We start from the raw sequence: 25,529 nt of genomic DNA, 5'->3' as shown, positions 1-25,529 counted from the left end.
TTTTTAAATCATTAGTTACAGATTGTCATTCCCTATACTGGTTGGTATTGGTTAATATCATCATAACACATTTATTCAGCTACAATAATCTACAATGCTTGCAGTTTCATTTTTTTGTGTTCATCTTATTGAAGAGTATGTCTGCAATTCCCTGTCTTTCTCAATACAACTTAGATTTCAAAGTGCTACAGAGTTACTGTTAGGGAAAATAAAAGGCTGTTGGTTAATGCAATTATTCCAAACAACAAGGTCACTTAGAGCATGACAGTGAGATTACATAGTCATTATGTGATTAGAAATATGATGGTAAAGTTCCATTTAGTATGGTGTAATGTTGCAAGATATCCCTGAGAGGAGACATCTGGCTTGCTCATGACCAGTACTCATCATTAAGAAGACTTTTCATTATGTCTGGCACACTCCTAGACCTAGTTATTAGCAGAATATCCAAAGCTGGACTAGTTTCCACTCTGACATCTGTAGGCACGTCCTATAGGTTCATAGGTTAGTACTAGGCTAACTGCCCCTGTGGGACATTTTAAGCCTAGCCATTTAACCCATGTGAGAATCAAACCCTGTACCTTGTGTTGTAAGGCAAATATCTTAACCATTATGCCCAACCTCCTTTTGAGGGCTATACCATCATAGCTTTACTCTCATACCTTTCTCCTGCTATGCATGCTCTGAATCATCTTTGTATATACTCATGACTGCAGGTAAGAATACAGAATGCTCCTGTGGTGCTGTCAGCAATTAGTTCTTGCCTCACAAACATTTTCTTCAGTGCAACATCTTATAACTGGCTTTTCAGGTAATTCTGTGGCTATTTTTAGGGGAAGGGAAGTACTTGGAGTTTGGCTTCTATACGAAGTATCCAAACTAGACTTTTTCTTTAGTTGTACATAATGTTTAATTATACTAGACATTTTAGTCCCTTTATTTTGACCTTCTGACCTCTCTTGTATGTTCATTCTGTATTCTGTCCTTTACTTACAAACACTAGCTGAATTCAGAAAGAGACAGCCTAATATGATGTTTTTGCTCAAAGACATGCATGTCCCTCTTTGTGGCCATGCTAGAAGCTAATGAGACATTCCGGGAGAGGGGCATAAGTGAGTTAGCCATGTGCTCCCTTCTGGAACTGTCTGTGGTAGGCATTTGTGGAATCTGTGTAAATTAGTATGGCTGCTCCTTGTCACTTATATTAGTTGGCTGTGTTCACCCATAGTGGTGGTAAATGCTGAGGAGTTTAACAGTTAGGTAGTGTTAGAGAGTGTGTGTGTGTTTTTATGTGAAGGGCTGCACATGTGAGTGTGGGCCATTGGGTGTGGGGAAACACTAGCCACCAGAGATAGTTTGAAGACATAGGATGGGGGACACTAGCCACTAGGGGTTACACTGTTACCTCCTGCTTTAACGCTTACATATAACGTAGGTTGGGGGGGACACTAGACACCATGAATACTCTATATTGCATGCCTTAAAGGCATTTCATTCAAAAAAAACAAGTTGAGGTGGTGAACCACTAGCTGCCAGGGGACAACTGTTTAGCTACATGCTTTAATGGCAATTTGGGAACACACATGGTGGGGATAAACACTACACATGAGGGACAACTCTTGAAAATCATGCCTTAATGGCACTTGCACATAACGTGGGTCAGGAAGAACACTAGACAACATGAATATTGTATCTATTGTGCTTTAAAGACAGAATTGAAAAAGTGGAGTGGAGAACCACTACATACCAGATGTAGTATAAATAGTGTGCCTTAAAGGAACGAAGGTAGATTCCAACTCTATACCCTTCCATCTCCCACCGAGGATATTAGACCTCAGCATCACCACAAGACACCACGGATGTAATGTAAAAAAAAAAAAAAAGAAACACCTGTGATAACTGATACATTAGTTCAGCAAAGGTTTTTATAACATACCGAGGATCATGGGCATCATTCAATGCCCGTAACAGTTTGTGAGGTGCAAGGGAACGGGACAAGGAACATACCGACTGTCAACCTTGTAGCACAAGAAATGTACACAAAGCCAAAAGTAATGGTGAGACAAAGACACAGGGATGGATTTTAATTATTCCTATTAGAATGTTGTTAAAATAATAGCTTTTGCACTAGTGCACATCTACTGAAGGATATGAGGTATGAATCTAATGTCTGGCTTTTACCATCTGTGAATTGCCAGGGCAAAGTAAAAAAGAGACATCTGGGACATTCTGACAACAGGGGCAGGTACAAAGTATGTGGTGTGTGTGTGTGTGAGATTGTCAGGGTGAATGGGCAGTGCCTCTGCTAATGCAATGCATCAGCCAACAGTGTTAACATCACAGGAAAGTGATTAGTGCATATGGTAATTAATGACAATTCAGAGACATGAAAATTTGACAATGAGGTCTTTCCTCATTTTAGGTAATGTGTCTCTGCATAATGCTTAGCACTATAGAATCAGGGCCTTTTTAATGTTGCCCTTACTGTGAGTGCTGATGTTCTTTCTGAATCACTGAGATAGACTTCTTTTTCTGTTGTGGTTTAAGTGCTTCACGCGTAAAAGAGGTACCCATAAAAATGGCCATTTGTACTGTTACAAAAATTCCATTACTTTGCTTTGAAATACTTTTTCAGGATTTACTTATACTCAACTTGATTGTTAACTGCTCCTTTTATTTTATACAGATTACTGTCATTAACTTGTTGCCTCACAGCAAGAGGTTCTCCTGTTCGATTCTCGGTTGGAGTGTGGGGAGTGCCTTCTGTGTGGAGTCTGCATGTCCTCCCCGCGGTTGAGTGGCGTTCCGAAAGACATCCGTGAATGGGCATGCCTTCATTTAAGGTTGGGTGTCGAGCTGGCAACTCAGCACCATAAAAATCTACTGCCAATTATTAGTGGACCGGAGTTCCGCTGTGGCGACCCCTAACCGGGAAAAGCTGAAAGACAAAACTGTCATTAACTTAATTGTGTGCAACTGAACAGAAATTCCCTTACACTGCCTTTTTAAAAATATATTACTATACAAACCCACTATATACAAATGGTTTCTTTGTATGATCATTGTTTATAACTTTTAATGTACAAGTTCCCATGAAAATTGTACAGTATAGCCTTTCCCGTCATTTATCTCCAGAAATCACAAAGACTTAATTGTTTGTCATATAATCTGTGAGCCCCTATCTGTTTTCATACTTTAGGTCACAGGATTTCCACCTTCTACCACTAAGCAGCAACTGCCATGATTAGTACTTCCACGTCCAAATGTCCACTCTCCTTTGCCCAGTTGAAGCTTCCTTAACTAAATGGCTGTCAGCATTCCCAGCACTGGGGATTTTGGTTAACTTTTAGTAGTGGGCTAGAGGAGCTAGGCAGGAGATGAGGGATCATCTGAATCCAACATCATTCTTATGGTATGAGAACTATTTAAAGACGTACCTCTAACTGACATACTGAGCTTAAATTACCAGACAGATTGTGCAGTGCCATTGCCAGGGAAATGCTGCCATCTCTACATCGATATCATCCTTAAATGCTTGCCCCTCTACACTGTAGCACCAGGTTACTAGAACAGAAAATCCAGAATAACTGGGATAGTACCATAGATAATTTCAGGGGCACCACCCCATATGCTTCCATCTCACCCCCACGTCCAACACCCAAATGATGATCAGGTTCTGCCTCATAATTTCTTTCTTATGCCAGCTCCTGCAGGAGCCCAAGTCACTAGTCAACCCTGGTTACATTCCAGGTTTTATGCCACTATTCCAACAGACCTGGCAGCCCTTTGAGCTTAGTCTGCAAAAGATGTCCACCCTTCCTTCTTCATCACCACCTTTTCCACTTAATTTTGTTCTCATCCAGCCAAATCTGTTTTTTTTTTTAAGAGGTGGTACATGCACCAAAGGAATATTACAAGTTTGTTAAATATTTGTCATGCATAACACAGTGATGCTGCATAATATGAAGTGCATGAGAAATCTGCTGACCATCATGTTTTAATGAAACTCCAGTGTTCCAAAACCATCACAACATAGATGTGTATGCAGATGAAATACTTTAGTTCCCTTAACTCAGTCATGGCCTGTAGCCAGACCTGAAGCATTTGCTGCACAGTCCTATGTACCATTGACTGGTTAGAGTTAACCACTTAATAAGAGTTAATTAAAAATTATGCTTAACCTCTTCCACAAACTAACAAAAGGCCCATCACTCTCCAATGCTATCAATGAGGATAAGCCCAACAGATCCCTTAGATCTCAGGACAAAAATCTGATAAAAAGACAAATTATACAATGACTGGCCATTAATATTCTAAAACTAGCATGCTGATTAGCTAGCCCAACCAGTATGCCCATTGTAAATCTGAGAATATACCAACGGAAAAAGGTCAGGTTGTCCGGACTTTGTTCCATTGTTATAGTCTGCAAGTTTTATTTCTTTTTTGTATTTCTTCCATTTTGTCTCTCTCCTGCCCTTAAATGGTCTGAAATTTTTTTTTTTTTTTTATAAAACAAAACAAAAAAAAAGAAAACAAAAACAGAGCAACAGAGACCTTATTTTCTCCATTGCTTCCTTTTCAAAGCACTGATGTACTGGGTATGTGTGGGAACACAAGTCCCATACACACACTCAGTACATCAAAAAAAGGCACCAGGATATTACCAGCCACGAAGGACAGCATGGGGCCGTTATACAAAGATATTATTTAAGAAAAGTATTTTTTTTCTTAAATAATGTCACTGTATAATAGCAATAACCAACTCCATGGTGTGGTATATTAAGATTTACCCACAGTTGGCTTTATTTAATCACTTGGGCTTCGCCCTCGTGATTAAACCACACCAACTGTGGGTAAATCTTAATATACTACACCGTCATCAGTTATTGCTTAATTCAATAACTGTGGTGATACTCTTTCTGTGCAATGGGAAAACTGGCACTCTCTACCACTAGACCTTAGAAATGAACCTGATCTTATGAGGTTTCTCATAGGTTTATAGGTAAGTGCTAGGCTAGCTGCTCTTATGGGTCATTTTAAGCCTAGCCAATTTCCCTTTTAAAGCTGAGAATCAAAGTCTGAATCTATTGCTGGTGAGGTTAACACCTTAACCAATATACCAAACGCAATAATTTAGTCACATTTAGCTTTAACCTGGAAACGCCCTTGAAAATGACACTATTTCCCCTCACTTGCCTATCTCCTTTCTTCCACCATGCACTTTCTCTTGCGTATTGCCCATATTTTTTCTCCTATCACTGTCCTTTCTCTTTTACCCCTCCTCCTTACCTCTTACTCTGTCTCATGCCTTGCCTATTCACCCCTTTGCAATCCAACCCTCCTGCCAGACCATCACTCCTCTTTTTTTTTCACTTCCTCTTCTTGTCGTACCTTCCAGTTATTTCCATTGTTTTAACCATATCTACTAATGTGCTCATCTTTACACTGGTTTTGTTTCTGTATCTTTCTTTTTACTTTTTTCACTCGTTACATGATCTGCTACAGGATTTTGATTTTTACTGATTGAAATTGCATAAATTTCCCCCAGACCTCCACTGAAAATGGGCTTTTGCTCACTCGGACATCCCCAGAATTGCAGGGTAGCCAGAGCCTATGCTACTCAGCGGATGCAAGTTAGAGAAACCCAAGTCAAAAGTAATGATCATCCATCCAGATTCGCACATAAAACCATTTCAGTGTCTTAGCAGTTGCACAAATTCATTCTGAGGGGTTCTGTAACCAGAACTTCAGATCAGCTTTTAAATTTCTTTTAAGCCCTTAATGTGATAGGTTTGATTTTGTGTTATCATACTAAACTAGTCACGTGGATAGAAACAAAGACTGTTCATAATTCCTGGAAACAGAAAGATACTAGGCTGACATCCTAAGGGCCTTTTTAATCTTAGCCAAGCAGAACTTCCAAGCACTACTTGTTCCTTTTTACAGATAGAAAATAACAAAGTTATAGTTTTGTAGAACATCAGCATCCTCTGTCCAGCAGAGACATAGGTGTCATCCCAGGGATAAATATTCAGTTTTCATCCATCTGTCCAGACTGTGTTTGAAATGGGTCAGGGAAGTACTCTGTTTTTATACATGGATGGGAAGCTTGGGTTAGATCATTGTTCCACTGTACTGGGCACTCATCAGACCTATCATTGAGTACAGTGCCCCCTTTGGTATGTACCTAACTAGGCATATCCAACAACTGGAACTTCCAAAGGAGGTGCCTCACTAAAAGAATACAGGGTATAACTAATATGTCCTATGCAGACTGCCTCAAGGCCCTATCGCTCTATTCTGTCTCCTACAGTCTTTTGAGGGGAGATCTATGACTGGCATATAGGGCATTGTCAGACCCCACTCTGATGCACCTCCTGCATATCCACAAAACAAACAGTACCAGAATTACCTGTTCTAAAGACTTAAACCTTGCCTGTGATATAAATAGGACCTGCTGGAGAGATAGGTATGTATTCCAGAGACTACCCCATCTATGGAACAGGCTCCCCATCCATGTGAAGCTGAGTTCCTCCCCAACCCAACTCAAGTGCAACTTGGACAATTGGACAGGGAACAGGAAATCCATCCCTGGTTTGGCACTTAAGTCTCTAATGGACACAGGTAACCTGTAAATGGTTCATTTTCCAGGCTCCTGCTTGTAAATGTTTCATCTCCCAAGTTCCTGCTTACTCTTTTCAAGGATATCAAAACTTGTCAGAGATTTGGGATGCATGCATAGGCTTAAGATGGCCCTTTTGATCATTAGGCTATTAATGAACCTCTGAACCTATACACCTATGATCAGTGGAGGTCTCTGTGAGATGTATCTGTATCTGTCTCTCACTCCCTCTGCAGGATATTTTGTTTAGATTATTGAAAAGGTAAAAGTCCTTAGAGTGGGGGTTTCTGATACTATTGCTTTTGTGGATAGGAAGCTGACTTGTCAGTACAGGGTCTGAGGATTCCTTAAAGTCTAAGCAGTGATCCCCACCTAGCAGTCTATAGGATACTGAGAATAGAGAGTGATCTATAGGGGTCCCCATAACTCATGTGTTGGACTCCTTGGATTCTTTTGGTAAGGAATTTCTGTTGGTGTTCGATTTGAAGCATGTGCTTTTACAGGTACATACCAAAGGCAGCACTGTACTCAATGAGTGGTCTAATATAGGCTTCCCCAGAGGGGGCCAATAGCTCCCCCCGAGCATATGCATCTCTTACTAATAAGATGTGCTATATAAAATATAAAATTACTTCCTAACTGTGGTGGACACATGTTGGTCAAAAGCTAGATCACTACCCATACATGTCCACAGAACCCTAACTACTATTTATATCTTAAGAGATGTGATGTCAGTGTTGCAGTTTACAGGAATGGATGATTTAACAAAGGAGATGATTATGCACATTTTTGCATTTAGTTTGAACCCATGGTTCTTACACTAACTGGTCATTTTTGCGAGAACCCCCTGGAGAATGTTTGTGTTTTTGGTGGATTCTATGACTGCCTCAAGCTTGCAGTCATCCATAAGCTTGGTCAACTACAGCATATTTGTATGGGCTTGGACATCTGAGAAGTAAATGCTAAACAGGAGCACTCCAAGCATCCTCTGTGAAAGCCCATTGGTTACCCAGCTGGTGACATAGGTTTGGGTTTTTTTTTGTAATTTTTTGACTATATCTGAATGAGGAATAGTGTTGAATGCCTTGGTCAAGTCCAAGTAGGCCAGATGAACTGACTTGCTTTCATCGATGGCCTTTGTGACCAGAACTTCACCAGGTTTAGCAGCCATAACCACACTTGCTAAAACTCAACTGACCAGGGTCTGCAGATTTATTATGTCTTTAAGTAGAACATCCATGACAATTCTTTCCACAGCTTTACAGGTTAGACTGGTCAGACAAATAGGTCTATAGTTTCCCAGGTCAGTACAGGGAGCACCCTTGTGATGTGGAATGACAGTTGCTGTCCATGGGCACAAACCTGGCTATAAGACTGAGATTAAATAGCTTCATTAGGGGGAAGAAAAGTCCTGTTTCAAGTCATTTAGTAGACACCCTGGTATGTTATCAGGACCCATAGATGCTGTGTTCTTTACTTTGAAGAGCACCTTTAGGATCTGTTCTCTAGTTATAACAGGGGGTGGTATGGATTTTGGTATGTCTGTGGTGGTGACCAGGAGAGTGCGGGACTGACGTTTGTGCTAAATTTATGCACCAGTAGGTTTGAAATGTCATCTGGCATGGTAAACCTGGTACCATTTACCACCAGTTTGGCACACTGCTGTGCATTTCCTTTCAGCTTCCTAAAATAGCTAAAAAATGCTTTATGGTAGTCTTTAATTTGGGAGGTTATTTTTAACTGAAATTTGTCTTCAGTGGTCTTGACTAGAGTCATTATCTCCTTATTAAGGATTATACTTGTGTTTTTTATGGTAACTGTGTTTACCCAAGATTTTTGCATTCTGTTGCAGAGCTTGTTTATGGCAGGAGTCCACCAACAGTTTTTGGGTTATTTCATTTTGCTTCTTTCAATTGGGAACAGTTACCTCTATACAGTGGTTGAAGTGGTGGTAGAACACCTGGGAAGTATTTAGCATAGGCAGCTGAATTACCTTGGTTTGGGGATACACATTTTACCAATGTATCACTTAATAGCAGACGGTTTGTTTTACTATAATTATTGAACATTTTAGGGTTTGAAAGGGGTCTCTTTCAGTACATAATTTCAAATGTTTTACAGAATAAAATGCAGTCATTATTCACAGATAGCTCTTACAATGGAAACTGTGGAGGTTTACAGTCACTACCCTAACTAATTACCCATAAATTTGCACGATAGGAAAATGTGCGAGCAAAATGTAACTTTCCATTGAATTAATATTATCTGGCAGCTGAACTTTTTGAACCATAAGGCAGGGGTAGTTGCCATAGTTGAACTAATGGTGTATTGTTTGTGGTAGAAGAATATATTATAGATTAGGTTCATAGATTAGTATTAAGCTAACTGCCCTTGCGAGCCATTTTAAGCCTAGCCAATTATGCCTTGTGAGACTCAAACCCTGCACCTTGTGTTTGTAAGGCAAACACCTTACCATTAGGCCACCCTCCCAACCCAATAAGGATTATACTTGTGTTTAGCTACTTATGCTGTTTAACTACTTCCAAAGAGTATATTGCAAATTGAATGGACGCATACTATAACCTCAGTTATAAATGAACCTTGTAAAATTCTTATGGAAATAAAAGCCATCAGTAGTAGCCTAGCCCAATGAGTCATTGTGCCCGCCTTACCTTCTGAATCCACTCTTCTTTTCTTTACTCAGAGTGTAGTATTTACTTTGAAGCTTTGCTCCTTTGTTTGTGTGCTAGGCTACAGAACACAGCTTTACAAATTAATGTGTCATTTAATTTCCTGCCTCTTAAGTATGCCCTCAGGTGTAGACAATTATTGAACTGTATTCCCATTATATTTATCCTGTGTGTGCTCTGAGATAACTGTAGATGAATGAAAGTGCCTTCCCAGTAGTTTTACAGACTGACCAGTAAAGTAAACTGAATCAACCTTTAGTCAACATTAATGTTGTATTGTCTACATAGCTAAGGAAGGTTACCTGCCAAGATAAAAAAAAAATTGCTCAGGATTTGTAAAATGGAATCTTACACACTGACGAGATTGAAAATGACAGAATTAATATTTTGTGGTCTAGATATCTAAAAAAAAAATCCAGAGTTGCTTGACTACTCTCAGACTAGAAAAACGACAAATGTTGAACTATCATTTGCTGGAGAAATAATTAAATGCTTAGCGTCAAAATATTGAGAACAGAAGAATCATAGGTCTGCAGATGCATTCTACATTATATAGTCATAACATCCTAATCATTCAATATTCAAATATTACACTTTCAGTATACACTTTTTGTGTGTCTTGAAAAACTATAGTGAAAATTTCAGACTAAGTATTTACACTACAAATAATAAATGTTTAGAGCACAAAACTGCATTTTAAAGTGGACCTGAAAACTGACACTTCTGAATTGTCATCTAAAAAGTGCTGTTAATGTTAAGTCAAAAGTAAAACTATTGAATGCCTATATTTACAAGGTAGTGTTCACAAAATTAATCCAAGTTTCTAACTTGGGATGAATCACGGCACTGAAAGATGATTCATTTTATGCAAAGATTACCTGAAAAAAGTAGATTTTTGTCACAACAGCGAATATTCATGAATCAGCATATATGTTAAAAATAAGAACCAGAAATAACCTGCATTCTTGTTCCTCATGAGTTGGTTTGGATTTTTTCTCAGTCATGACACTCTGGTGCAGACTTGTGGCAGTTTCCAGTGGCTAATAGTGACCTGACAAACATTAGGTAGCATTTTGGAGGATTTATGTATCTGACATGCTGTGCAGTGATCATAAGTTGTCATTACTTGTTCTGTCCCATTAAGTTTCCTGTCTCCAGGTATGAAAAAAAATTCTCCTAGTGCCTAGTATTTGACATCTTTCTTCTCAATTCTTGGTCTTATCATCATTACAACCTCACTAGGAAATGCCAAAAGTCTCTCTCTCTCTCTCTCTTAAGGATGGCCCATCTTTAAGAAGGGATACAGACGAATATCGTCACTTCCATAAACCAGGCATGAATGAGTCAACTGATAAGTGCTGTGGGAGTTATTTTACATCTCCCTGAGCTACCATTAATGCAGACAGATGGGGTCTCTAAAAGTCTCTTACGAAGGACAGCACACTCTGGAGTGCAGCACCCCCTCCTTAATCTAGACTACAGTGTTCCTGGGTCATCCATGTACACTAGATACTGAAGCATGTCTTTATTTATTGACATTGATACCTTGCCTGAAACTGACCCTGCTGCATTTTAAAACTTCATGTTGCATAATGCGAATGCTCACCACAAGACAGTTGGCTTACAACTCCATAGCTAACCACCCTACATCATACCCCCATGGCAGAATGCTCAGCACCATCAAGAGTAAAGGCCCGTTTTAGAAAATTGTTTTACATAGTACTGGTCAGAAGAGAGTAATTAGTGTTCCCCAAACATGGTGTGGCACAGCCATATGGTTTAAAAACCTGTGATTAAGTGGGAAGGAGATGACATTAACAAGTTAAAGTAAATTTGAATTAATGATAACATCTGTACAAGCTCATTACTTAAGACATGAAAACTTTCATACTCAACGACTGTATTTACTTTTACATTGTTTTAGCATGCTGTGATGGAAGAAGATGGGGTTAACCAACAACTACCTTTTGTCGTCTGGGTCTGGCAAGAAAGTCGTACATGTTTTCTTTTTAAATAATTGAGAGATCCAGCTCTGTAAAGACAAAAACACATATTTAATGAAAAATGCAGAGTACATCATTTTTATAGTTATTCACAATAATTGCTTCATTGCTACGAGTGCTCACAAAATAAAACAAATGCATAGTACATTTTTAGTTGCACTTATTGAGCAGGAATACACAAGTAGAAGATCCACTTCCAGTGGGGTCCCAGAAAAAACTTCCAAACATATATAACACATAAAAGAGTATATAAAACAGACATACAAGTAATATTACTTGCATATAGAGTTAAGATGATACAAAACAAATAAAGCTAAGCTAACACAGTTCATGTTTTAATAATTAATAGAATGTACAGTATATATTTTACTTATAAAATAAGCAAGAAAAACTGACCAATCGGATTGCCATTTACTTCATACATGGAGGAAAACTATATTGGGCTACTCAGGCCTCACATTCAATGACACCCTCTGTCTTAACAGCATTTCAAATGTCACTGGCAGCCTCTCTCGCTCTAAGTCTGACCCAAATGGAAGACTCTGCAGTCATCTTCCACATATCTTAATCAGAAAAGCAGAAGACTTGGAATGAAGGGAGTCCTCAGGGAAAAAAAACGATTTAGCTGCAGATTTCATAGGTCTCTCATACCCATGCTTAACATATGATAGTGCAGAACCATTCTTTACCAATTCACAAACAAATTTTCACTATTCAAGAGCAATCCAGGAGCCAAGTTAAGAACTAATGACACATTTCAATGGGCTTCGCAAGTTCAAGGCAATTTATAGGCATTTTAGGCAGCAGCCATAGCCTTGTCATTTCTCAAATTTTCTGCCATGCTTTCAGTAAGCCATTTACAAAATTTATGATGGGTGGCAATCCTTTTTGTCCAACTCGGGCTGATTTAAGACCCATGAAATCTCCCACTGCTTTATTTCTTCCCAGGCCCACCACCACACCTTGGAGGAGTACCCTAGATGTGCCCTTTTCATGGGAGGATCTTGCCCCTCTAGACAGGAAGACTTCTTGGTCTTCAGGCTAATAAGTGTCCACAACCAAGAAGGGGAGGGGAGATCCCAGGGCTGTCACACATCAGCCACCTATGTTTTCCTATAAGCCTCAATTTCCCAGCTTAGGATTTTGTGTGCCAGTGTGCAACAGAACTCTAAAGATGACTGGCTCACCTCTACAGTTCTATATCACCTATCTGAGGTCTGATCCACACTCTCACCTAACACAGGAATGAATTTTGAGTTTCAGTCTCCTCACAGCCAGCATAGCAGCACTTTCTCTATCCCTCCTCAAAGATATTTTGGCTCAACCCTTCACTTCTCATCCTTACTTGGGTCAGCATTTGCATTCCTCTACATCATGGAGCTGATCTTTACAGACAGCACAGTGGTGCACATGTTAGTTTTCCTCCTTCCACTCTTGGTTCTTCTGTAAGATTCCCAGCTTGGGTACCTCATCTCCCTCCATGTGGATTTTCACCAGGTGCATCAGTTTCCTCCCACACCCCAAAGATATTACATAAGTGATTTGTATTCCTTCATACTGCTTTTGTTTGCATGTGTGGGTGTGTGCTGTGTGTGTGTGTTTATATATATATATATATATATATATATATATATATATATATATATTATATACACACACTGTGCAAGAGTGAGCATGTGCACCATGAGATAGGCTGACATCCTGTTCAGAATTTGCTCCTCTGCCTTTCTCCCAATGAGTGCTGGTATGGGTTATATCATCCCTCTGACTCCAAACTGCATTAAGCAGCAATGGGAGAATTAATTAATTATTTTAAATGTTAACATTGTCAGAATGCTGTAGCATTCCAAAACGCAAGAGCAATTCTGAGATTATTATTGTGATATTACTCATTCTCCATTACTAGTCAAAACAATCTCTCTCGAGGTAGCATCCCATGCAAAGCTTCTAGGACTCCTTATTGATTAACAGTTAAAATTTGATACCCAGCTACTAACCAGTATAAAGAAAACCTATCAGAAACCAGGCATGCTGTACCGCCATAACCGATATATCACTCCCACCACTAAACGTGTACTCTCTAACACCTTCCTCATTCCTTCTCTCCTATATGGTGTCCCACTTCTTACCAACCTTCAATCTTCTCTAAAAACAAAGCTATCCTCCTGTTATAACAACATTTCTAAGTTTGATACAGGCTATAAAGCCGCCTCCCTATACAAACTAAATTGGCTCGAACTTCCCAACTATCTTACCTGCATTCAACTTACTCATGCCCATATACTCATCTTTAATCCCTCCATCTGCCCCTCCCTTGCCTTTCCCTTCAAAATGCACTTACCCAACAGACTTATAAGATCCAATAACTAGAATTTGCTTGAACTGAACAAGCCTGCTTATCCTCCAGGCAAACACCTACTATCCTTTTCCCTAGCTCACCTCTGGAACTCCTTGTCACCGCTTATTCGTACAACTGACAAAACTCTTCCTTTAAGACCCTGCTTCTTTCCCATCTCACAACCCTCTGGGCAGTGGCGGCTGGTGACTTCAAATCAAAGGGGGTCTGCAGGAGACAGCTGAAGGGGTGGGACCAACAGGAATGAGTGTGGTCAACTAGAAAGGGGTGGGGCTATGTTCAAAACCACAAAAACTAGGAGTTTATTTAAATACGCTGCCCTGGGTGCCAAACAATCATTATGAGAGCCCAATCAAGGAAAAATGAAGTGTAGAAGAAAAAAATATTTCAATGCATTGGCTACATGACAGCTTACTTAATATCTAGATGGAAACAAAAAGGTTGTGAGGCATGAAAAAATAAATTACTTTTTAAATACATTACTGGAATGCCAGACAAAATAAAGTATAAAAAGCATCACTCAACTCAAACCACTTCTCCTTGCACTGCAGTTCTAATTATAATTTATATTCAGCTTTATAAAAGTACCAGGTAACATGCTGAAAGTAGCAATCTCTGTGATGCCCCCACTTGTAAAAATGTTTCTTATCCAAAAAAGACCTGCTGCATGACAACAACTATCTACTTGTTTCATGGGGAAAACATGATCAAAGTAAAAAATGAACAGCAAACAAGAAACAAGCTCAAGATAAATGGCTTAAAGGATTACTGCACAGGTTATGGACGACATATGATAGATTGGCATTCTGTTTAGTTTATGGGTAAAGCCTGTAAAGATGACTGCAAGTCTACAACAAATGTAATGAACTTCTGAAAATACTGTAATCCTGTCCTTTATTACAAAAACTGCCATATGCCTTTCAATACCCAAGGCTTATACGTTATCTAGTTATGCAAATATTCTCTGCATGGCAACAACAAAAAGGCTTTCAGTGTTGGTAATTCTTTAACTATATGCTTATTAAAGCTTACTTGCATCTTACAATCTGAGGTAAGCTTACCTGATGGTCATTAAAGCATTGCTACTTAACACAGCGCAACAGGCACTGCAGCAACATGCATTTTCTGAATAAGAAGAAGCATAAATCAACAGTATAAAAATATGTCAGAAAACCAGAACATTCGGCAAAATCAAGGACAGATGAAAAGCCACTTTAGTACTGGTGTCTACCTTGGATGGGGGGATACTCTGCACACTTACACTGCATAACTGCTACTTGCCCTGCTTGGACACATCCTGAGTCACTACATGGGGGAGTGGGGTGCAACAAGTATATCACAATTTGAAATGTCTCTGGCTGATGGGGATGGCCCTGACACATTTGTCATACCTCTCAACCTCAGAGCAAGAAATCTGGACAAAGTCATAAATAGAAGAGGGACAAAGGCCCAAAAATAAGGACAATTTTTTTTAAGTATTGCTCTTACAAACTTAGAAAGATAATAGAATAGTAAGTCTTGTATTAGTATGAATTTTCTGAAGGGTATGAAATCTGAAACTCAAATGTCTATCATTATTTTCTAACTTCAGTCTTTAATGATTTGCAACTAATTTGCCAGAAAAACAATTTTATGAAAAACAGACTAAAAATGTGATGGAAAAATATAAAATAGCCACAAAATACAGCTGGGAAACTGTCAAAGAAGGGACACTTTTTTAATATTAGTACTGTTAAGTTGAGCAGCTAACAAAATAAGAATATACATGCATTTCTGAAATAAAAGTAATCTATAACTCCTCCTCTTTTCTTTTGACTGTTCCCATTAGGGGTTGTCACAACAGATCATCTGTTTCCATTTCTTCCTGTCCTCTGCATCTTGCTATCACACAAACCACCTGCATATAAGCCTCATCTTAGGTCTTCTTTATTCCTCTTACCTGGCAGCTCCATCCTTAGCATCCTTTCCCAATATACCCAGCATCCCTCCTGAGTACATGACCAACACTATCTTGCCTCTCTGGCTTTGTCTCCAAATAGTCCAACCTGAGCTGATCCTCCAATATACTGATTCTTAATCTTCATCCTCGTCACATCTATTGCAAATCTATCTTTAACTCTGCCACATCCAGCTCTGACTCCTGCCTTTTTGTCAGTGCCACTGTCTCCAACCCATATAACATAGCTGGTCTCACTACCCTCATGTAGACTTTCCCTTTCACTCTTACTGGTACCAGTCTCTCACAAATCACTCCTGACACTCTTCTCCACCCATTCCACCCTGCCTGAACTCACTACTTTACTTCTCTTCCACACTCACCATTACTCTGAATTTTGATCCTAATAACTTAAACTCATCCACCTTCACCAACTCTACTCCCTGCATCCTCAGCATTCCTCTATCCTCCCTCTCATTCACACACACATATTTTTGTGTTAGTCCTGCTGACCTTCATTCCTCTTCTCTCTAGAACATATCTCCACCTCTCCAGGGTCTCCTAAACCTGGTCCCTACTCTCACTACAGATCACAATGTCATCTGCAATCATAGTCCACGGGGCCTCCTGTCTGATCTCGTCTGTCAACTGTCCATCACCACTGCAAATAAGAAAGATGTAATCCCACCTCCACCTTAAATGCATCCATCACACCCACTGCAGACCTCACCACTGCCACACTACCCTTGTACATATCCTGTACCACTTACATACTTCTCTGTCACTCCTGACTTCCTCATACAATACCAAAACTCCTCTCTAGGCACCCTGTCATATGCTTTCTGTAAGTCCACAAAGACACAATGCAGCTCCTTCTGACTTTCTCTATATTTCTCTATCAACACTCTCAGAGCAAACATTGCATCTGTAGTGCTCTTTCTCAGAATGAAACCATACTGTTGATCACTAATTATCACCTCCCTTCTTAACCTAGCTTCCATTACTATTTCCCATAACTTCAAGCTGTGACTGATCCATTGCATCCCTCTGTAGTTACTACAGCTTTGCACATCACCCTTATTCTTAATAATAGGTACCAAAACACTTTCTCCACTCCTCAGGCATCCTCTGACTTTCCAAGATTTCATTAAACAATCTGGTTAAAAACTCCACTGTCAGTTCTCCTAGGCACCTCCATGCTTCCACTGGTATGTCATCTTAGCCAACAGCCCTTCCATTCTTCATTCTCTTCATAGCTGTCCTTACTTCCTCCTTGCTAATCTGTTTCACTTCCTGATTCACTATCCCAACATCACCCAACTTTCTCGCTCTCTCTCATTCTCTTCATTCATCAGCCCCTCAAAGTACTCTTTCCATCTGCTCAGCACACTCTCCTCACTTGTGAGTACATTTCCTTCACTGTCCTTTATCACACTTACCTGCTGGCACATCTTTTCCAGCTCAGTCCCCCTGTCTAGCCAATTGGTACAGGTCCTTTTCTCCCTCTTTAGTGTCTAACCTTTCATACAACTCTCCATATGCCTTAGCTCTCTCTTTGCCATGCGCCTCATCTCCTTATATGCCAGTCTACTTTCTTCATCTCTTGGGCAATCCCACTTCTTTTTCACCAGCCTCTTCCTCTGTATACTCTCCTGTACTTCTTCATTCTACCACCAGGTCTCCTTGACCTCGGTCCTCTGTCCAGATGTCAAACCAAGCATGTTTCTAGCTGTCTCCCTTACCAGCTCTGCTGTAGTTACCCAGCTAGTCAGTAACTCTTCATTGTCCCCCAGTGCCTGTCTCAAGTCTTCACTGAACTCCACCTCACAATCACCATTTTTCAGCTACCACCATTTAATCATTGACACTGCTCTCACACTCCTCCTCTTCTTCTTGATCACCAACATCATCCTACAGACCACCATTCTATGCTGCCTAACTACACTTTCCCCTGTTACCACTTTACAGTCTTCAATCCCCTTCAGTCTGGCCCTCCTACATAGGATATAATCACCTGTTTGCATCTTCCTCTACTCTTGTAGGTCACCCTATGCTCCTCCCTCTTCTCAAAAGACATATTCACCACAGCCATGGCTATCCTTTTTGCAAAATCCACTACCATCTGACCTTCTGCATTCCTTTCCTTAACACCATACTTACCCATCACTTCCTCATTCCCTCTGTTCCCTTCACCAACATGCCCATTGAAATCTGCTCCAATCATCAGTCTCTCACCCTTGGGTACACTCACCGCCACTTCATCCAACTCGCTCCAAAATTATTCTCTCTCATCCATCTTGACCCAACTTTTGGAGCATATGCACTAACAACATTCATCATTTCACCATCAATTTCCTGCTTCATAAACATCACTCCATCAGACAATCTTTTCACCTCCAAAACAGTCTTGGCATACTGTTCACTCAGGATAACCCCCTACCCCATTTCTCCTGCCATCCACACCATGATAGAACAATTTGAACCCGCCTCCTATACACCTGGCCTTACTCCCCTTCCATCTGGTCTGTTGCACGACCAATATATCAACCTTCCTTCTCTCCATCATATCAGCTAGCTCTCTCCCTATACCAGTCATACTGCCAATATTCAAAGTTCCTACCCTCACTACTACACTCCTAACCTTCCTCCTCTCTTCCAGCCTTTGGGCATGCCTTCCCCCTCTTCTTCTCCTTCAGCCAACAGTAGCCCAATTTCAGCCAGCACCCTGTTGGCTAACAGTACTGGTGGCGGTCATTGTTAACCCAGGCCTTGACCAATCCAGTATGGAAATCTGTATTGTTGTCTGCATATATCATTTGGCAGAGGTTTTACACCAGATGCCCTTCCTGACGTAACCCTCCCCATTAATTCGGGCTTGGGACCGGCATGAGGCTGGCTTGTGCATTCCCAGCAACTGGATTAAAAGTAATAGATAACTCTGATCATTACAATTATTTATTCATTCAAACCCTCCATGTTTTCTTCCAAAATTGGCATTTTGCAGAGAGATTATTAGGGGGAGAGCAACATTTTGAGCCAAAAATTAGGGACAGTTGAGAGATCTGGATATACCTAATTCTATAAAGCAATTTGTATGTGCCTCTCAACGTCTTATTGCAGGAAATCTGGACAAGGCCAAATATATTGGGGGAACATACAAACAGTACTAAAAATTGCTCTTGTATAAACTTAGCTGATAGAATAACAGGTCTTATAATAAGGGTATGAAGTCTGAAACTCATTCATTCCTAAATGATTTGCCAGAAAACCACAAATTTTATAAGGAACAAACCAAAAATAAGAAGCAAAAATCTATTAATTCTGGGAAAATCTGCACAGTTGAGAGGTATAGTTTAGCCGCGGCTGTGAGTTTGCCACCCTTCCCCCCCCTCACAAAATCATGGTCGAATGGGGCCTCCCCCATGCAGCCATTCCAATGTCCCATTACTTGGCTATTTCACCCCATTTACCATAAACACTATAATGTGCACATATGATGATTTGAATTTCATTTAAAAGCTTTATTTTACATTTTACAGCAGATATGCTAAACAAAGGAATGCAGTCTCACAATGAAAATAGACTTAGCATTAAAACTTCTCTGCCCTTGAATCTTACATTTATTGAAACAGCATTGAAACCACATTCAAAGAAAATACATCTGGTCAGTGGCAGATAAAGATGAACTTTGGGCTGTTTAAAAATCATATGCCCCTTACACATGAAACATACATGTGCTCTTTGATACACTTCCCTGATTGTATTAAATTATATTCCTTGTATAATACAGTAAACAATGATACAAAATGCATGCACCAATAATGACAAAACTGCCCAGTTCAGAACATCTCCATCATAAACGTCTACTCAAAGTTCTACAATACACCTGTATCAGTAAATATGCACAATCTCTGCAGAAGTAAAAGTCATCTAAATAATTCCACATTAAAGAGCTCTGTAACTAATGAAGAGGTTGCTGCTAGTAAACAACTTTATTTGTAGATAAAACAATGAAATATAAAGTGCCTGTTGCCCTTGAGGAATAAATTGCCTATGTTACATTAAAAAAAATAGTAATATTGCAATAGGGAATGGATGGCAAACTGATAACAGGTTCATAGTTACTAGGCATCTCCCCCAAAGAGGACATTCTCAGGACTGCAGCATCCACTCCCTTTAAAGGTACAACACAGTACAGTATCAGCAATGCATCTATGTACTGTGGGAGGAGAACCCACAGCCTTCTGCATCAAGGGCAAGTGCACTACCTGTTGTGCTATTAACAGTGCAAGCAGACTCAGCATAAGAAGCTCTAAACGTCTATTCCCCTGAAGTTCTCAGCTCCTTGTAAAACCCACTTGACACAACTGTATCTCTCAACTTTGCAGCACAAGAAATCTGGAAAAAGGCAAAATTTATTGGTGGGGGGGACAAAAGCCCAAAAATCAGGGACATGTTTTAAACATTGCTTGTATAATTTTGGAAAGTTGCTAGAATAAAATACTGTGTTACTACCACGCATTTCACTGCCAAGTCGTGAACCCAGGACCTTATGCACTACAGTCAGAGCAACATACCACTATGCCAAATCATCTGTTGCTTGAAACATAGGAAGACAAACGTAAATGACTATCATTTAGTGAATTCAGTTCTCACCATAACTCCCAACCTCATAGCATAAAACACCTGGACAAAGCCAATAATGGGAAAATACTGCCTCCAAACATATTCAGTGAATTCAGTTCTCACCATAGCTCTCAACCTCTTAGCACAAAAAACCTGGACAGAGACAATAATGGGGAAATACAGTCCCAAATATAGGGACACATTTCAAATATTGATCTTATAAACTTAGAAATTTCCAAGAATAAAAGGTTGTGTGTTGCCATGTACTTTCTGAAGAATATGAAGTCTGAAATTCAAATGCCTGTCATTATTTAGTGAATTCAAAATCCAGAAAACCACAGATTTTATGAGCAACAGAACAGAACAGAACAAAAATATGAGGCAAAAATCTTAATAGCTTTCACAAGTGGTGGTGGGTAGGGAATTCAGGCTCTTGCTACTTGCACCCAAGGTACAGGGTTTGAGCCAGAGTTGTTCTCTAGCCACCAGGTACATCCTTGGGTTTGAGCCTTTTCCATCTCTCTAGATACCAGGTATATTTAATTAGGGCATCACACAAACACACACACACACACACACACACACACACACACACACACACACACACACACACACACACACACACACACCTCTACCTAGGTTTGGAGTCCATCCCAGTTGAAATTCCTGCAGCTTGCTTCAAAGTCCCAGCCCAGGTTGCAGTCTGCTTTCAAATGATTGCTTTAAAAGTCCCAGCCCCCTGAGTTTGCCTGCAGACATTGCAGTCTGCTTCCAAGTCCCATCTGTCTTTCCTGTGAGAGCAGGCTCCAGCCTGCAGACATTGCAGTCTGATTCCCTTCCAGTCTATGCGGTTGTAACCGCATAGACTTCTAGGCATTTCTGTAAGTCTGATACCTTCTTCTAATCCAGACTGGTTAAACGGCAGTCTGGATTCCTACATGCATGCATGCAGAGTTCCGGGAACGCTGAGCATGCATGTGCGGAGTTCCAGGACTCGCTATTCATTTTATTTTTATTTTGTTTTTTCTTTTGTGTTTTTCTTTTTACAGCTGTGGGGGCTGCAGTCCTGCAGTCCAATAGCATGAGCTGCCCCTGCCTCTGGGAATGTTGCTGCTCTCATCCCACATGACTCACCTCTTTTTTTTCCCCATTTCTCACACTCCTTTACTTCTGTCTTCATCATACTGAGCTTCTCTGACCACTATAATTTTTCTCGTTTACTCCTACTCTTGCTCTACTTTTTTTTCTTATTGTCCTACCTTCCTAGATTCAACAAGTAACTCCTCTTATCCCTCTATCCTTTAACTCTACTAAGATTTTTTATTAAAACTGTAATGTCAACCTGGTGTTATTGCACTTTGTAACAAATCTAACAGGAATATGCACCAATGGATTTTTCTTATTTATTTTAATTGACCTATGTGTGTGTGTGTGTGTGTGTGTGTGTGTGTGTGTGTGTGTGTGTGTGTGTGTGTGTGTGTGTGCGTGTGTGTGTAATTTTACCTTTTGCTTTTCTGACTATATTTTCACTGGAATCGTGGATTTTTTGTCATGTTGTGTAATACCATCATTCTTCAATAGTATTACATAAATATAAATGCATTGTCTTCATATTATATTGTTGTTCATGGAGCTTTTCTCCCTAGGTCTCCATTTAAAACGGGCTCTTTTGGCCCAATGGACTATCCCGATAAACAAACTAAAATAAAATAAATAAAATTATCCTTTGGAAGAATATACAACCATTCCATTAATGATGATGATGTGAGCCCCTAAAATAAGGATGCAGAAAGTGGGAGCAAAACTGCTAATCAGTGACAAAGCTATTATACCCGATTTTAAATCTGTACATTCATTTGTGTGACTTTGCATGCTTTTAAAATTTAACTGTAAATTTGTAGCATACTACTTTGCTTTGAGCACTTGGAAGGATCACAGTTGATTATTTTTAGACAAAGGTTAAGTGTGTGTGTGTGTGTGTGTGTGTGTGTGTGTGTGTGTGTGTGTGTGTATAAACATCTGACATTCTCTTATACTGATGCATCAATGTTGACTACATAAGCAACTGTAAAAAAAAAAAAAAAAACACTCCCAAGAATTTAAAACAATTTTAAGAGAAAAACAGTTTCCCTTGACAATCAGCTACAGTAAGATTGTTTGCACGCTATATTTTGTATTACATACATGGGCTGAAAATGTAAATGATTGTATGGGGTCTGAGATCTCAGCAAGATCTTTTTATTGATTTTTATGATTGCTTTTTCCTGAGATGGAGTGAAATGGGTTTAAACTATACAAGCATAGGGGTTGTAGGAAGTAACCCCCTCAAACAGATGTATAGAACAGCTGTCCCTTGAAAAAATAAAACTTGTACTATATACTTTGTTTTATTGCATAAACAGGCTAATCTGTTAGCACACTTATAGTCTCTCTGTGTATGTGGGTTAGTGTTTTCATACGATAGAAGCTGAGCAATATAATTTTAAGGTTCTGGGTTTTGATCTGACATCAGAATAGATGGTGACCTTCCTTTCATATTTACATCTCCTCTTCACTGTGATATGGAAATTGAGGGATATAGGACTGCTCGTAAGCAGTGGGTTGGGACCCACAACTAAACAAATGTAAAAAAAACCAAAAAAACACAAACACATTTCACACTTAACAGCATTTTCTTTGCCAAAGCCAATTTTTTCTGCTAATTTTGCCCATTGAGTAGTTTAATGAACAGACTACTTTAGCGTGTTGGGGCAAAACATATTGTAAATGACAAAAACAATTTAATTAGTTAGATTTAGTTAAATATCAGCCTTCAATACTTGCAAAAGAAATAAGTACTTTAGAGTCCCTTATGAATAAGGTAACTTGAGTAAAAAACCTTTATAAAACACCAACAAAGCTTTCAGGTTTAACAACCCTTTTTCAATGCATAACATCAGGTACAATAAAACACGCCCATTTATACAAACTATCTAGCATGTGACCTACAGCCATAATCACATGATAGCAAAACATTAACCTTATATAAACATCTAAAATTCTGAGATCTATGTATACACACATTAAAAACATCCAAAAGAGTCAGATATCTAGCTATAATTTTATTTATTTAATTTAACCTAGTATGTTGTATCTTAGTTAAAATGGGTTTTATAGAAACACTTGCATTTAACCCGGGTTCTATATCAGCCGCTAATCTCACTATCCAATCATACTCTTTTAAGTCCAGTATATTGGACAGATCCCCACCTCTATTTGTTGTGGGGATATATTTAAATATGTAAGCGATAGACCATGTTACATAAATGTTGAAAGTTTTGTACATCCTATATCAAAGAGAATCTATAAATTCTATGCTCATGGTACATGCATTAGTAACAACATAGCATATTTGGCAACTTGTGAGATATGTTCATCTTTCTATGTAGGAAAAACTACTAGGAGACTTAAAGATAGAATTATAGAGCACAAATCAAGTATTAGATTATGTAATGAAAATAATGCTCTATACAAACATATCAAGATGCATGGAACCAATCATAGATTTAAATTCAGGATTATTGAACAAGTAGCATTAACAAATAGAGGTGGGGATCTGTCCAATATACTGGACTTAAAAGAGTATGATTGGATAGTGAGATTAGCGGCTGATATAGAACCCGGGTTAAATGCAAGTGTTTCTATAAAACCCATTTTAACTAAGATACAACATACTAGGTTAAATTAAATAAATAAAATTATAGCTAGATATCTGACTCTTTTGGATGTTTTTAATGTGTGTATACATAGATCTCAGAATTTTAGATGTTTATATAAGGTTAATGTTTTGCTATCATGTGATTATGGCTGTAGGTCACATGCTAGATAGTTTGTATAAATGGGCGTGTTTTATTGTACCTGATGTTATGCATTGAAAAAGGGTTGTTAAACCTGAAAGCTTTGTTGGTGTTTTATAAAGGTTTTTTACTCAACTTTTGTCTCATTTGGATTCTTCTGGACTTATTTCTGCAATTGATTCGTGAATAAGGTAACTTGCCATTTTCCAAACTGATCAAATTAATTGTTCCACTGTAAACAGTCAATCTACATTCACATTACGATGTCAGAGCATTATGTTAACTAATTTTCTGCATTAGGAAGTTTAATGAGAAAATAATTTGAATATACCACTCATAAATAATATTGTTCAAAAGCAGTTGCATAATCTGGGATATGTAACCTTGTAATTTTGGCAATATGTGTTTTGCCCACATTTACTATTTGTATAGTTGAACATTTTAATACTTGTCATTTGTTTTCTAATCCAAGCAATTTCCCAGAAAGTATATTTTTACATATACTTTGACTCCTTTTATACATGGAAAAAAATAGAACATTTCTAAAGGTGGCTAAGCTCATGAAAAGAGAAAACTACAGTTCTCAGCCTAAATTACTGTGCATTACCAAAGTTAAAATTATGCTTTTTTTTTTTTTGCTTTCCAATGATTTTTCAGTATTTTCATATGAAATTTGCAGAGCAATCCTATGAGAAAGTGATAACCGTAATTTTCTAGATTCAGTAAATACATATGTTTACATGCAAAAAAAAAATCAGTTTTGCAGTTTTGGTGGTGGTGAAGTTTACAACTCACCTTTTCATTGTTGAAAAAGTGGTGGGAGGGTTGAATGACTGACACTGGGTTTGAGAAGAACAGCTGTAACTCCCAAGTCAGTTATTGACTTAACCCATTACTTGTCTGCATTCAAGGGAATGTTGCCATAAAACTGGATTACTGCAGGAGGTTTGTTTGTGTCTTTCGTCTTTTTCCGGTTAGGGGTCGCCACAGCGGAACTCCGGTCCGCTAATGATTGGCAGTAGAGTTTTACATGTTGGCTTGCTGGGCCTAACGCACAGCCTTCAATGAAGGAACACCCGTTCACACGTCACCACACAGAAGACGCTCTGAGAATCGAACGGGCAACATCTAACTGTGAGGCGACAACGCTACCGCAGCACCACCACCGCAGGGGGATTACTGCAGGAGGTAAAATAAATAAATAAATAAATAAATAAAAACTAAGGAAAGACAATAAAAAACGTGTTTGTGATAATTCTCCTTTGAAAATGTTAGGCACACATGTAAATGACAAGTATTGCACCTCACTGTAAAATGCTTGCAATCAGTTATTAATGTGCATCATTTAAAGCTTCTTCCAATAATTATAAAGGTTCTAACAACTTTTTTTGAAAAAAAAAAAAAAGGAAAAAAAACAGCTTTTTCATGGATAGACATTATAAAGGTGGGTTATGCAGGCA

At 39.0% G+C, this 25,529-nt stretch overlaps 1 protein-coding gene across 3 annotated transcripts in view; it reads right to left on the bottom strand.

The window, feature by feature from the left end:
- Nucleotides 1-25,529, bottom strand: part of LOC122811523 (transient receptor potential cation channel subfamily M member 4-like) — a 1,266,622-nt gene that overhangs the window by 744,737 nt on the left and 496,356 nt on the right. For all 3 annotated transcript variants that reach the window (XM_044083407.1, XM_044083409.1, XM_044083408.1), the window contains one exon: nt 11,277-11,344. In XM_044083407.1, the coding sequence (XP_043939342.1) occupies nt 11,277-11,344 (68 nt within the window). The remainder of the gene's footprint in view (nt 1-11,276; nt 11,345-25,529) is intronic.

Source organism: Protopterus annectens, chromosome 9.part0 (genome assembly GCF_019279795.1).
Source record: "Protopterus annectens isolate FY-2018-M chromosome 9.part0, PAN1.0, whole genome shotgun sequence".
NCBI lineage: Eukaryota > Metazoa > Chordata > Ceratodontiformes > Protopteridae > Protopterus > Protopterus annectens.
This window is presented reverse-complemented; position numbering and strand designations above follow the sequence as displayed.